Source organism: Esox lucius, chromosome 13 (genome assembly GCF_011004845.1).
Source record: "Esox lucius isolate fEsoLuc1 chromosome 13, fEsoLuc1.pri, whole genome shotgun sequence".
Classification (NCBI taxonomy): Eukaryota; Metazoa; Chordata; class Actinopteri; order Esociformes; family Esocidae; genus Esox; species Esox lucius.
In genome coordinates, this window is record NC_047581.1 from 28,334,549 (window position 1) to 28,350,935 (window position 16,387).

Sequence of the window (16,387 nt, forward strand, 5' to 3'; positions counted from 1 at the left end):
CGATATGTTGCCAAGTTATGTGTAGATCTGCCTCAGGACTGCCGATATGTTGCCAAGTTATGTGTAGATCTGCCTCAGATCTGCCTGTACGTAGCCAAGTTATGTGTACATCTGCCTCAGATCTGCCTATATGTAGCCAAGTTATGTGTTAGATCTGCCTCACGCAGTACAGGACGTGCAGCATATGGATTTAGGTGTATTTAATACAATTTAAATTAGAGGAAAGTCCATCACTGTGGACTTTATGGGTCTTAGAGACAAGTCTGTTCCTTCATGGAGGTGGACCTATGTGCCAATTCTTACAAATACGTTAAAAGGTGTGAGGGACAATGTTCCAGCACATTGCTTGTCGTAGCACCACAATGGCATAGCATGTGTTGGTGCAGACCAGTGCCATTTACAATTCTCCCAAGATCCACAGCAGAAACTGAAGGCTAATAATAATAACAACCAATGCTAACAAATGCAATAGGGTTTAGGCAGTGTAAATGTTAAAACCCTATATTATTTGTTAGCACTGGTTGTTAACATGCATGTTTTTTTTTGTTTTCAGACTTTCAAAATCACATTGTCTTATTGTCAGAAAAGGTTGTGTTAACTTAATAATTATAATGCATCTAATTTCAAGTTATTTTCCAAGCACACAAAGTTACTTTCAATAAATGCGATAAGATCATCAGCAGGGTAAAAGCTGTGAAGCATGAGGACAGTATCAAATCTATGACAAGAGAGAGACCATGTAAGCCTCTTTGATATTCTGACATGGAGAGGGAGCCCGTTCCAGAGTTGGGTGGCCACACTACTGAACCCAGTCCTCCACTGAGGGTGGAATGGTTTGAGGGGGGATAAGAAGGCCAGTGACAGAGCAAACATGGGAGTGCAGGGTTGTTGGAGGTCAGTAATGTATCTGGACACCATTCCATTGGACGATTTGTAGGTGAACATGAGCAGTTTGAAGATAATCATTAGTTGAACTGGGAACCAGTGGGGTTTGATGCTTTAGATTTCAAGTCTACCAGTCGACAGTAAACAGGATGCTGAAACAGCCTACTTATGCTACCAGAGTGTGTGCAGCAAGAAGCATTACCTTTGACCTTCAGGCAATAAAGGGTTGTGGCATGAGGGTCAGTGAATCACTCAATCTTAGAGGAAACAGTGATGTGAAAAGACAGGACAACTGTGCCCATACTACTCCAACGAACCTAAATAACTGGATTTGTGATGCAACCCTGCAGGCATGAGCAAATGGAGGCTTTTATCGTAAACATGCGCAAAAAAACACTATTTTTATCAGTTCCCCTAAGAACCAAAACTGGGAAACTGATGGCCATGATAAGCATGTGGCGAGCAGAAAGGTTGCATACTGTGTCTTAACTCATACAGCAAAGCAAACATGTATCTAAACAGTTCTTTCCAAGTAGTCCCATTCAAACTTTCAATGATTCAGTTTCTTTCCCGACCATGGTGGCTGCACTCAGCCCAATTCATAACATATTGGACCAATTTTTTTTTATTTTATATATATATATATATATATATATATATATATATATATATATATATATATATATATATCAGACACAGTCAGATCAGACACAGTCATTTGTTGACAGGAAACTTGTTTTTGGCAAGTCTGGATGCCTATGAGTATACCTTTATCTTTCGTCTCCCCCATTTAACGTTACGCAACTAAGGATGTCAGCATGTAAACATCCCCTAACTGAGGAGAGACTTCCAGTCACCGTATGCTCAGGATGCTTCATTACCGAGCCTGGGCCGTGTGCACATGAAAGTGTGCATGGTTCTTTCTGGAGATGTGATAACTAACTCTTAGAAACATTCTGGATGTTAAACATACAATATTAACATCTCTTTTGCTAACGCGATGAGTACACACAGTAAGCTGCCGTTGAATTGTTTTAGTGCATATTCGTGTATGCATTTTAGTCACATCCGTGTGTGTTTCTGATGTTGGGCACTGTGTTTTGTTTGTGTGCAGGTCTAGACTGGCTGATTTCCACATGAACTGCATGGTAACTCAGCACACAGCGAGCAGCTGCCCAAATGAGGAAAACTACCGGGCCTGTCTGGCCTCCTACGCCGGCCTCATTGGTAAGGGCAGAGGGAATTTGGGCTAAGTACTCTAGTAAAACTGGACTTAAGGCTTACAGCCATGGCATTATGTTAGTTGTTATTATCATGTGTGAGCTTTTATAATGGCTTATCAAATATCTCCTTTTGTAGGATAAACTCAACAGGGCGTTAAACTAGTCAGCATCTGTGACGACGACAATAAGACACATTTTTTTTTTTTTATGAAGTTCTATCATTTCTAATGAGCCCATTTCAATGCGCTGTAGATAGAGTTCTATCTACTTCGCTCCTTTGATAATCTCCACAATACACATCCGTGGCTGACAGGGGTGATGATTTAGATGATGAGAGAAACAGAGGTATTGAAACATTCTAATACCATCGCTTTACTTATAGTGAATGTTTGGCATCTCCAAGATATTATTCAATGCTAGTAGTAATTTGATAGCGCGCTCATAATGTGTTGGCACTATTAAGTACATTCAAGAAGGTTGACCTAAAACATTTATGCCTGCACTACTTTGCGTGTGCCTACTATACTCTTTAGAGATGGCATAATAATATATTTCTTACCTACCTGCAATAAAAATTATTGATTGTAAGTATTGATGTGTCATACATATCACTACTGCAAACCAACATTCCATTACCCTTGTTAGAGGTTCTGCGCTACACAGTGTGATGTGTTTTTCCACAAATAAAGCACTCTGCTTGTGAAAGCATTATGAAACCATACATCTGTTTTTAGTTATATGTTGTATATCTTAACCAATATAACTAGCGCTCTCTGGATGGACACTCCACATCTGAAACAACCATCAATCAGCAGCCTCCTGTTCGTTGACCCCCTTCCCTCTGCCTGTGTTAAAATATAGGCCAAGAGTAACATACTTTAATCCTGTGTAGGTAGCTTCAGTGTTTATAATAAATGGAGTCCATTATTATCCATTAGTGACCTGTCCATGGCAAGCCATTTCAAGATGTATTCCCGGGAAGTGATAAGTCTTTAAAAGCAGCTCGTACTACAGTTCTCAATTTCAGCTCAAACCCAAAAGGTCCCAACAGGCTTGGGCTGGGTTCGGCCTGTGTCCTGGAATGTTTGACAGTTATTAACAACTTTCTTACTTGGTTCTGTCTGAATCATTTGTGCAAAAAGTAAAAGCATATTTTTTTTTGGTTTGTGGATAGTTTAGCTGGAATTGTGGAGAATAACATGCATGAGGAATGGATGGTTATTTATTTATAGAACGATGTAATAAGTAATGCTCAACACCAAACTTAATTTTCATTCAGGTCTACAGTAAACAGGGAATTAGTCCTGCCCTAATGGTTCACATTGTATGTGAAATTAAAGAAACTGAATTGTGAAGATATGTCGGGAGGAGAGTGATTTCTTATTACTTGAAATGTGTTGTTGAAGAAGCAGATGCTTTATTTCTCATTGTTATTGATATACAATGAGTTTTCATCAAATACTTTCATTTGTTTTAATAATGGTCATTAACAAAAGGAACAAAAGACATCAATGAGGTGAGTGGCTGAGTGATCTGTGACCCATGTGTGTTAATGTAGTCCCGTGAATTAATGAATATTTTCCAGACCATTTTAAAACAGCGTAAACAATGGTGAACATATTATCATAAAGCCCAGATAATGTGTACTTATCAAAGCTATTCTTACAGTCTTCATTACAACATGGCAAAATGTAAGAAATATTGGATTTCAGGAAATAGCTTTTTCCAACCATTTACATAATGTTGATGGTTGTGTGAGGTAGAGTTCCGTGTTGAGCATACAAAAGGTCTGCGTGCATCAAATTTTGTCTTTGGAGTGATATCGTGGTTAAGAACATCGGGTAATGATTAGTTTTTTGGAAGTAAACCTATGTGGGTTGGTCGGTTGCAAAGAGAAATCTGTTCTTGTGTTGGATTTTAGGTGGTCCTTGGAGCACACCCCGGGTGGGGCTCCAGAAAACTGCCTTGTGCAGGACTCTAGCATGAGGCTGCTTGAGTTGGAGCTGAAAGAATAAAATAACATGGGCAACAGAGGCAGCAGAATCTGTCAGATTTCCAAAAACATACAGGCTAGGGATGCTTTATAATTCCCAAATCCAATACAGTTGTTGATTATATTCAAGATCATTTTCCCTTCACTTATACAGGGCAAGGTTCTCTCCTCGCTTCAGTCACTGAAGTCTCTGCCATGTTAGCCTAGCAACTACTTGGTTTATAGGGACATGTCTTGATTTCGTATTCACTTTTACATGGATTTTTAAGGGTTTGGGCCCAATATAATCCAATGGTGTTGCAACCTGCCTGGACATGGGGTTCAGTTAATAGTGCTTGGTTCGGACCCAGCTCAATGAGAACCCTAACTAGTATTTATTAATTAGTTACTGGTAACTATTTCCATTGTTACTAGTAACTAGTAGTTTAAAATATAACACCTATTCAAAAAACACAGATTATAAGGAATTAGATTAACATTTCTATTAAACATTTCTCTATTTAAATTATGTTTAATAGACTCTTATACATAATAGACTCTTACTAATAACAATTTAAAGTAGAATGATGGCAAATATTATCAATGTCTCAATGTCTCTGAGCAGCTCTCTCACTCAGGGAGATCACAGTCCAACAAGTGATAGAGCAGCTATTCTAACAAGTGATAGAGGGTTATTGCTCTTCCTCCTCTAAAGTGCTTCATTCAACTTTGTGAAATAATTAATATTTATGTAATAACAAATGTTCTGTAACAGAGATGACTGAAAATGGAGGAACCACAATCGATATTTGTACAACCCCATTTCCAAAAAAGTTGGGCTCTGTGTAAAATGTAAAGAAAAACAGAATGGAATGATGTGCAAATCATTTAAACCCTATATTCAGTAGAAAATAGTACAAAGACAACATATCAAAGGTTGAAACTGAGAAATTAAAAATATTATAAATATTTACCCACTTTAAAAATTATGCCAGCAACTTGTTTCAAAAAAGCTGGGACAGGGGCAGTAAAAGACTGGAAAAGTTGTATAATGCTAAAAAAAATTAAATAAAATCAGAAGTCTTTAAGAAGTAAAGATGGGGAGGGGTTCACCACTCTGTGCAAGTCTGTACAGGCAAATAGTGCAACAATTTAAGAATACATTTTCTCTACCTAAAATTGCAATGGGTTTGGGGAGCTCATCATATACGGTACATAAATCATTAAAAGATTGAGAAAATCCGGAGAAATGGCTATACACAAGGGACAAGGCCAAAAACCAATATTGGATGGCCATGTTTTTTGGGCCCTCAGACGGCACTGCATTAAAAACATCACTGCATGGACTCCTTTGCCTTTGAACACAGCATGTCGCTGCATCCACAAATGCAAGTTAAAACTCTACCATGCAAAGAAGAAACTATATATAAACAAGACCCAAAAACGCTGCTGCCTTTCTTTGGGCCTGAGCTCATTTAAGATGGACTGAGGCAAAGTGGAAAACTGTACTGTGGTCTGACGAATCAAAAGAAAAAAAATATTTTTGGGAATCATGGACACCGTGTCCTCCGGGCTAAAGAGGAGAGGGACCATTCCTGCTTCTTATCAGCGCACAGTTCAAAAGCCAGCATCTGTGATGGTGTGGGGGTACATTAGTGCACATGGCATGGGTGACTTGCACATCTATGATGGCACCATTAATGCTGAACATTATATATAGGTTTTGGAGCAACATACGTTGCCATACAGACAACGTCTTTTTCACTGAAGGCCTTGCTTATTTCCGCAAGACAATGCCTAACCACCTTCTGTGCGTTTTACAACAGCATGGCTCCATATTAAGAGTCTGGGTGCTAAACTGCAGTCCAGACCTGTCATGAAAATGAAAATATTTGGTGCATTATGAAACAAAACATACTCTACGACAAAGGAGACCCCAAACTGTTGACCAGATGCAATCCTGTACCAAGCAAGAATGGGAAAACATTTCACTTTCAAAACTACAGCAATTGATCTCCTCAGTTCCTAAATGCTTACAAAGTATTGTTAAAAGAAGAGGTGATGCTACACAATGATAAACATGGCCCTCTCCAAAAAAAAAAAATGTGTTTCTGGCATCAAATCAAAACATGTATTTTTCCCCATTATTTTTTTTTCTTCTGTTTCAGCTTTTGATATGTTGTCTTTGTACTATTTTCAATGAAATATAGTGATAAATGATAATATAGCGATAAATGATTTGCACATCATTCTATTCTGTTTAATTTGCATTTTATGCAGCATCCCAACTTTTTTGGAAACACGGTTGTACAGTACATAACATATACATATTACACTATGTAATAAATGTCACTTCTGGATATTCAAGCTTACCTTTTCTGACATCCCTGACAAAGACAAGGAAATGCATGTTGCGCATGCACATTGAAAAACAATAAGCACAGAAGGCCGGATGTTGAGGTTAATACTGAAGAACTTGGGGATGAATTGTGATGTAAATTTTTTGCTAATGCTGTCGACTTTACAAAATTGTCAACCTCTCCAATGTTAGCTCTAGGCTAGGCTACACACAACAGCTTTCCTGACCGATCAGGTTTTATTTAGTGGATTCTTATTTACTACTTTGTGCTCAGTATATTTTTTTTATAAACATTTGTGTAATAACCTCAGCACAAATAAAACAGAAATTGTTACTGGTAGCATTACTATTAACATTAGTTATTGGCAAACTAATGAATAAGTAGTCATTGATTTAAAATACTGACACCTCCCAGGGAATAGAACGGCTTGCCATGCAATTGAATGATTTGTAACTGTACTATTCTCCTCACCAACAAAAGGGACAGATATGACTCCCAACTACATCGACGGCAGTTACAGCAACTGGACTGTCTCCCCATGGTGCACCTGTAAAGGGAGCGGGAACCAGGAAGAGGAGTGCGAGAGCTTCCTGGGGGACTTCACAGAGAACATGTGCTTGAGTGAGTCACACTGGCATTTCAAATAACTTTATAGCACATACAAGATCACTGATTTGACTTAAAATAGTGCGTATACACCCACCTAAAGGATTATTAGGAACACCTGCATTTAGGGGTGTGGTCCTGGTCAAGACGATCTCCTGAACTCCAAACGGATTGTCAGAATGAGAAAGAAAGGTGATTTAAGCAATTTTGAGCGTGGCATGGTTGTTGGTGCCAGACGGACCGATCTGAGTATTTCACAATATGCTCAGTTACTGGGATTTTCACGCACAACCATTTCTAGGGTTTACAAAGAATGGTGTGAAAAGGGAAAAACATCCAGTATGTGGCAGTCCTGTGGGCGAAAATGCCTTGTTGATGCTAGAGGTCAGAGGAGAACTGATTCAAGCTGATAGAAGAGCAACTTTGACTGAAATAGCCACTCGTTACAACCGAGGTATACAGCAAAGCATTTGTGAAGCCACAACACGTACAACCTTGAGGCGGTTGGGCTACAGCAGCAGAAGACCCCACCGGGTACCACTCATCTCCACTACAAATAGGAAAAAGAGGCTACAATTTGCACAAGCTCACCAAAATAGGACAGTTGAAGACTGGAAGAATGTTGCCTGGTCTGATGAGTCTCGATTTCTGTTGAGACATTCAGATGGTAGAGTCAGAATTTGGCGTAAACAGAATGAGAACATGGATCCATCATGCCTTGTTACCACTGTGCAGGCTGGTGGTGGTGGTGTAATGGTGTGGGGGATTTTTCTTGGCACACTTTAGGCCCCTTAGTGCCAATTGGGCATCGTTTGAATGCCACGGCCTACCTGAGCATTGTTTCTGACCATGTCCATCCCTTTATGACCACCATGTACCCATCCTCTGATGGCTACTTCCAGCAGGATAATGCACCATGTCACAAAGCTCGAATCATTTCAAATTGGTTTCTTGAACATGACAATGAGTTCACTGTACTGAAATGGCCCCCACAGTCACCAGATCTCAACCCGATAGAGCATCTTTGGGATGTGCTGGAACGGGAGCTTCGTGCCCTGGATGTGCATCCCACAAATCTCCATCAACTGCAAGATGCTATCCTATCAATATGGGCCAACATTTCTAAAGAATGCTTTCAGCACCTTGCTGAATCAATGCCACGTAGAATTAAGGCAGTTCTGAAGGTGAAAGGGGGTCAAACACAGTATTAGTATGGTGTTCCTAATAATCCTTTAGGCGAGTGTAAATATATATATATATATATATATATATATATATATATATATACATATATATTCAAATCTGTTGTGTGTTGGCCTCAACATTGAAAGCAAATGTTTCTTTTTATCCCAAGACGATGTATAGCAACAACGTGATGTGTGAACTATAGTATACGGATGATGTTTACTAAATAGTAGCAGGTATTTCAGTCAAGATATTAGATCACAATACATAAAGGCATTCTGTAGTGTCACTCCTTTTTCACTGATGACTGGGAATGAAAGCAGATGCAGATTTCAAGAGCAAAATATGGCACTGTCTTTGAATAAGACGAATGACACATTATTCCGACAGTCTGTTTCTCCCGGACAGTGTCATAACATGTCAGCTATTTGGCTATTCCAAGTGTAGTGACAAGGGATACTCGTGATGCCTCTTGACATTTTCATTACGGGTATTACCAATATTCCTGAGTCTAGTGACACAGGGAAGTCATAAAGCGTATTAAGCTATTCCAAGTGAATAGTGGATGTTGATACCTCCATTGTAAGTGAATGCAATCCAGCCATTAATCAGCAATTTCATGATTCACCATAGTATGACTAGTAAAGAGACATACAATTTTATTTCACAATAGTCAGAAGACTTTAGTCTAAGACATTCTATATGGTAACTTTGTAATGTGCAATAATGCTCCTGGAATCTACTTATGCAAACATCTCTGTCATCAACTAAAGTACTGATGTAGGTACACGTCTGGTTACAAGTATGGTGTAATGAAATGGAATTGCGTTTGTCGTCATTACACTTGTATGTAACTGTCATTACCATTTATAAAATGAGAGCATGTGAAACAACAAGTCAACATATAGCTCATGATAATGTTATGACAACAATATGACATGTTGTGACAAGTTATCTCAGCTGTCATTGCATGTTATGACAAGGCTATGACATTAACACACTGGGCTTCATGAAGTGATTACCAAAATGTTTATTAAGACAGTTCTTATAATGTACCCTTATAATGTACCCCACCAAACAGCCTTCATCAGTCTAAGATGAAATAGACAAAAATGACATAGGAACATGAAAGGAAAGCATCCTAACTGCACCCTTTGGTAGTCAAATATCAGGGGTACCGCTACACTATTGTGATTTGCCATGCAATGTCATCAAAATTACAAGATACCATTGCTTGTAACATGTTCCATTGTGTGGGTAATGCTTTTAGACTTTTTCAATAGATTGCCATGGTGCACTTTTAGCTGAGTCTGCAAGATGAGGGATGAGGCTTGTAGCTGAGGAGGCGTCTGGAAAAATAATACAAAATGCAGCATCTCCTCTTTGCAGTCAAGAGGAACCAGAGAAGATAAACTGAAATAGATAGAGTTTTGCTCTTATACTCTAAGTGGAGGGTCATAACAGTCTACAGAGACAGCACTTATTATGTAAAATTAGATAACAGGAACATCATATTCGTCCTCCTCCCTGCAGGTAACAGCAGTAGGGTTTAAAAAAACATCACATCTAAGACAAAACACATTTTCTGTCGGCAATTAGCTTAATCACTTTGTGGAACATTTGGGTTCAGTTTAGCTTTCTCTGAGGGAGCCTTCAAGCCAACTTAGGTAATTTATTAGTTTGTCCCCCTAGCACTTCTCTTGAATAGGTAAGTGTGTCCAAAATTTGACTGGTACTGTATACATATAATGTATATGTAAATTGTATATTATATATATTTTGACATATTATATTGTCTTAAGTTGACCAACTGCATTATTGCATCCATAAAGAAACATGGATTGGTCTCAGAAATCCTTTGTGTTATGCTTTTCATAGCTTTGTCATTAGTCCTAGATTAGCATTTTAACCAGCGCAAGGCCGAGCTATCCAAGCAGGCTTGTCTTTATATGACAAATTTGAAGTCGATATATCTCTACATTATGGTCTACTGTATGTTTGTTTGCATGGAAATGCAATTTTTCCATTGTTTCAGAATGTTCTGAATTTGATCAGTCACATAAATCTATTCACAGCCATCTCTGCGCAATGACCTTATAATGGAGGTGGTTGGCAAGCAATTACACGGTTTGCCGTCTTTCTGCCTGAACAGAAAGAAACAACCGTTCTGTTAAAATGGACAAGCAGAGTGAAAAGGTACTTTGTCCTGGCTTACCCCCGCCGATCAGCCAGCCGACTGGAGAAGGTTTTGTCCCCCTCCCCTTGCAAAACTATTTGGTTTTCACTCTACAAGCTCATGTATTTGATTTTAAAAGATTCCGTCTTACAATGTGCTTCTGGTGATTTCAACTGGGGTTCAAATAGCTCATCGACTTGAGTGCAGTCATCACACAACAAGCTGGCCATGTTGTTCACACAAATTGACCAAAAAGGTTTTGCAGAGCTTTAGCCATTGTGTCTGTGTATTAATGGATCAAATTAAAATAGACAGCTCCTTCACTTTTTTTATTCCAAGTCAAGCACAACCTACAACAATTTACTGATTAAAATAAAATCACACAGTTATCACCTGATCATTTTGAAAAACAAGTACTATGATACACCTCATTATCCTCGAAATATCAGCCACATACTGAATCTTAAACACAGCCATTACTTTTGGGCCCTCAATTTACCACGCTAATTGGCAGTGTCTATTTGTAGCACAGTGGAAGGTTGCTGGTCTATGATCCTATAGATTAATCATCTCTTGAAGTTGTGCTCTTGAATCAAAGCACTAAATAGAATAACTGCTATGTTAAGCTACTGTATAAAACACGTATCGGCCCCTCGATCTGCTGGGTGTGCAGGCGTTTGATACAATTCTAAGCTTTTCAAGTTATTTTACTGTAGCTGAAGTTCCGGCTACAATGCGGTTAGAATGGGGCTGCCCTGGGGGCTTGTACAGTAGCCATTTCTGATGAAAATATAGTGAAGCTACAACCAAACTGTGTCTTTAAGTAAATCCCCTGATTTAATGAATGAGAGACCAAAATGCAGTAACTACATAAAGTACAGTGGCTTGAGATTTTATCTACAACCATTAATCAAACAAAATCTGAAGTATATGCGCAGCATTGAAGTTATTTGTCTATTCACCAATTAGAATTTCTTTTGTTGGAAATCTGATTATTTTGCAATCTAATCTGTTGACCTCTTTTATACAGTTGTCGCACCTGATGCTGAAGCCATGTCTTTTGTCTAAGTTTCCTCCGCTCTCTCACTCTCCCCTGTCACCAACAAACAGCATATCCTAATCTTTAAGTGTACAGTACTTGCACTTGTAGGCCAGATTCACAGAAAATTGGCGTATAAACAAAGTTGAATCACAAAATTAATGTCCATTCTTCATGTGACATTCTACTTGGTTTTAAAGAAGGGAAACAAATGCACCTATAGACCTGTACAGTAAAAACCGTGAAGGTCAGCTTGATTTTTAAACATGGATCAGTGCATCACATGCGATCTCAAGCCTGTTCAATTGTGCATCACTGGGCTAATGGCACTTCTATTGCTATACATGTTAGCAGCAAAGAAAAATGAACAAAGCATAATCACATTATATGAATGTCTGTTTTCTATTGATTTTTTTAATGCAAATCACATCTTCATTCTTCCATGGTCAACATTTTTGCCGCTAGATGTAAACCTGGGTAGGTGACCAGCTAATTTAAGTAGAAATGTGGGTACAGTGCTCCAGACAGTTCTTCTGCAAAGGAAAGGAAGAAGAATGCTAATTAGAAGTCTCGGACCTCGGCCCGGGACAAGTCAAGCACGGGTTGCACAAGAAGTATTAATGACATTTCTTTAAGCCGATTAAGAACCAATTCTCATTTACAATGACGACCTCACCAAAGTTATAACAGTTGCATGACAAAATATACATGCTAAAAACTAAGCAAAGAAGATCAAAATACATTATGTAAAATGTAGACTAATAAGCAAGCTGTGATTCGTTAAACTGAATTAGTTGATACATATGGATATGGTGCATCTATAACCATATGATATGTATAAAATTAGGGCAGATAAGACTGCTGAAGCCAAGTATTTAAGTCAACTGACAAAACAATCCTGCCTTGCACTAACTAACCCTGATAAGGACGATCAACGGCCACAGCCAAAAACTGGGCAGAGGACCAAAATATTTGACATAGGACTCATTGTTAGCTGCCCCAACACTGGGGAGACAGACAAGACAAATGACTTCATCTTTTTGTCCCCACAGGAAATGCCATACAAGCATTTGGTTACGCAACAGACAGTCTCTTCAGCAAACCTGAGCCTGTCCCAACCAGCCTCTCTATCAAGCCTGAGTTAGAGACCACAGGCAGCACCTCAGAGCCTCTGTCCAACCACACTGACCAGTCTAATGCTGTGACCCGGTGGAAGGTATGCAGCCAATCACCAGCAAGCACTGATATCCCATTCCAATGATGAGGGTGTGTTCATTATTTGGGATGGAATGCTAAATGTTTTTCGAACCTTTTATTTGTAGTCAATGTAACCGTGTTCAAATACTCGGGATGATTGAGGATACATGATTCTCAATATATTCCGATAGGCCACCCATCAAAAAAGTACAATGAAGTAAGTGATTGTTTTTATAACAATAAATAGTAAAGGCTTAGTTAGCCTTTTTAAGGAACACTGTTCTTAATATTTGGCATGTTTTAAAATTTTACAACATAACAATGACCACAAGAAATCTGCACTAAATGTTTTACTATATCACTTTTCCCACTTTGGTACTATTATCGAGCCTTGCAAAACCGCCTGATCCCGCAAATGTACAATTAAACGTTACATGGTAATCAGTCTGGTCAGGCTGTGATTCAAATCGTTTGGGCATGGGTCATCTCCAGTGGGTTTTGAGAAGTTAATTTGAATGCCATTTGATTGACCATCAGCTAATCAAACCAACAGCGCACATCATGCAGTGCCATAATTCACAACAACAAACAGTACTGCACATAGAGCTACAGCAATCAAACAAGCAGATCAGTAAGTGTAGCTGAATAACATGTCTGAAAACAATTACTGTCATCTTTGTCGCAAGCATTTTGCATCAAAGGCACCTTAGTGAGTACAAAGAATATGAAGAAACAAAAACAGTAAACGACATGTTTTTAACAAAAGGCTAATAGCATTAAGTTAAACATTGCTGAACGTTCCAAAAAAAAACTTGACATAGTACTCGTCATCACCTAGACCACACCCATAAATCATGAGAGTGCACTGACTGGAGCAAACAGCAACAACTGTAAACTTAAGCCTACTCAGCCCAACCAGACTGATATCTGTGTAGTGTTTAAATGTAAGCTCACAGGATCAGGGGACTGTCTGAGGCTAACTATTTTCAATAGTACGCTGTGTTTGCTTTTAGTACAAAACGCCAAACTGATCACGTTTGTAACCCACTTTCATTCAGAACAACTGATTTTGCTTTCATTTGGTTTGTAAACATCTTTCACAAGATCATTGATTCAACCACTTATATTGCAACATGTTTAGCATGCACTACACCAATTTGGGTCAATTCTGTCTTTGGCATTTGGCCGTTATGGCTTGTAATCATCACAGTGAATATCTACATTTTTCATGCACTTTGGGAAAATATTTTGGCATGGTGAATCCAAACCGGACATTTTATACCAGTCATGGCTTATCTATGGACTGAAGGAGGCTGACATGTTCATGGGGATGGCGGTCGTAGAACTTCAACCTCCATGATGGAAAGGAGTTTATGGGGCAGGATTATTGGCCCACAACCATTCCCAAATCAGCTGTGAACAGAGGAACTTAACATTATCCTAACATCTTTTTTTTTATTGAGGAACTCCATGTGCATCCCCAGCATTCTAAGACCCAATAAGGGGCTGAAGTCCTACGATCCCATATTTGAATTTGACTGCCCACATGGATATGTTGGCCCAACATTGTCCAGGTACAAGGAAAGTTGCTCATTACCCAATGATATTGCGTCAACACTGTAGAGTTTTGGCCCAGTAGAAGCCAGCTTTATCAACTGTGTACTTGTGATGCTTCACAGCAGCTCAGTTTGTAGTTTTGAACCTGTCCAGGTGCTCTCTGATTTACTCCCCTGCCTTGCTGTTCATCCCATTGCCAGTGTTCACATGGTTTATGGTTATGTGGTTACCAGCTGTGGTTACTACTATGGATGGCAATCAGGTACTATTTATGACGGTATTGTATTGTACATACTGTAGACAAAGCAGTGGTCTTTTTTCTCACCCTATCAACGCCAAGTTTTGGGTTTGAATCCCACTGACATCTCATACAAATCTATAGCCTTGGGGTGGTAAATATCAATTAAATGTATTTATAAAGCCCTTTTTACAACAGCCGTTGTCACAAAGTGCTTTACAGAGACACCCGGCCTTAAACCCCAAGGAGCAAACAACAGTATTGTTGAATTTCAGTGGCTAGGAAAAACTCCCTAAGAAGGCCGAATTATAGGAAGAAACCTAGAGAGGACCCAGGCTCAGAGGGGTGACCAGTCCTCTTCTGGCTGTGCCGGGTGAGATATTAATAGTCCAATTGGAATAATAAATACAGTATATTCACCAAATGTTTGAGTGAGGATCAATTAGGAACAATGAGCATAGTTATGGTAAAAGGCAATTTAATCAACCGAAGACGATCATGTGGGAGGGATTGAATTTCAAAATGATTCTATTTTGTTCATGCTAGGTGCACCATTGGTTCAGAATCTCGTGAACCAGGTGATATTAGCCATTACTTTAAATGCATTACCAGAATGGGTCATTTGCAGTCTTTTTGTAGTGGTGGGGGGCCCTAACGAGACAGACGTCACTAAGATGTCTGTAAACATCGAACTGTTTGTGAAATGAGGCATCAGTGGTGTTTGTCTTGTCACATAGACAATTGCAATGACCAGTTGGTTGGAGCTACAAACTCATAAGGACAAACTCGAGTCATGAGGGCTCATAAGTCCTTTAAAATCAGGAGAGTCTCTGGAACACATGATGTGTTTAGTTTGGCTGTAAGACGCACACAAGCCATGGCTATCAACCAAAAGCTATGATAAGGAGCTCTTTCGTGGAAAGAGCTAAAAAATGAATTAAAATATGTAAAAGATTCAGTAGCGTCACCGGAACAAGGAGGTGGTTTTGTCTTTGATCTGGGAAACCTACAGGCTGTTCTACAATGGTAAGGGTAGGCATAGGACGCTGAGGGAAAATGGACAATGAGGGTAAAGAAGTAAATAATTTAAGAAAACGTAACTGTTTTCCACATGTTATGGAAAATATAGCAAATTTGGTAAAATCTGCTTTTATGCACAATAACACTAAAGACACTTTCATTGTCACATCAAAACATTTTTCATACGTTTTGGGGGAAATCTACATAGGTCCTAGTCAAAATGCATAATGATCTGTGCAAAATGAATCTTAAAACAATTGCAAAAGCTTACTCTGCACTCACACATGTTAATGGAGAAGAAAATCCCATCAAACGTTATGCATGTGAGCAGGGCATGCTTCGTTAGCCAAGGCATGAACATGAAAATGTTAGAGCCACCATGTCTGTACAGGGAACAACATTTTAAATAACCCCTGAAACAGATTCCTTTCTATAGGCCCACTGACTAATGATAACTTTTGGGCGACTACCAGTTTTCCTCGGACATTTGTCTCATAGGCAAAGTGTCTCCACACCACACACATTATCTTGGTCGGCTAACGTGGGTTGTTGAGGTGCTCCACTCGCAGTATTGATGTTTACCTTTTCTGTCCTTATTTTGTCCATTTGGCACTTGTTTAAAACCCAAACCAAATCAATTATATTCAATGGAAATGTATATTATTTAACCTCCAGTTGAATAATTCTGAAGTCTTTTATATGGAAAGGAACAGGCCTTGTGTGAACAGTAACTGTTGGAATGTTGTATTTACAATATTTACCAACTTTTCATTCAAAATGTAAGTGTCAGTAATGAGGTACTTTAGGAACAGTAATGAGGTAACCAATTGTGTTGCAACCGAGATCAGCTTAGTGGGTTCTTGTATCGTCTTGGCTATTGATCACGAGATCAGATGGCGATTATCTGGTTGGCATCGATGGTTGAAATT

The 16,387-nt window shown here is 39.0% G+C and overlaps 1 protein-coding gene across 2 annotated transcripts in view; it reads left to right on the forward strand.

Annotated features, from left to right (window-relative positions):
• Positions 1–16,387, forward strand: part of LOC105014499 (GDNF family receptor alpha-2) — an 80,220-nt gene that overhangs the window by 51,346 nt on the left and 12,487 nt on the right. For both annotated transcript variants that reach the window (XM_010876887.3, XM_010876888.3), the window contains exons 5-7: positions 2,000–2,112; positions 6,921–7,061; positions 12,499–12,662. In XM_010876887.3, the coding sequence (XP_010875189.1) occupies positions 2,000–2,112; positions 6,921–7,061; positions 12,499–12,662 (418 nt within the window). The remainder of the gene's footprint in view (positions 1–1,999; positions 2,113–6,920; positions 7,062–12,498; positions 12,663–16,387) is intronic.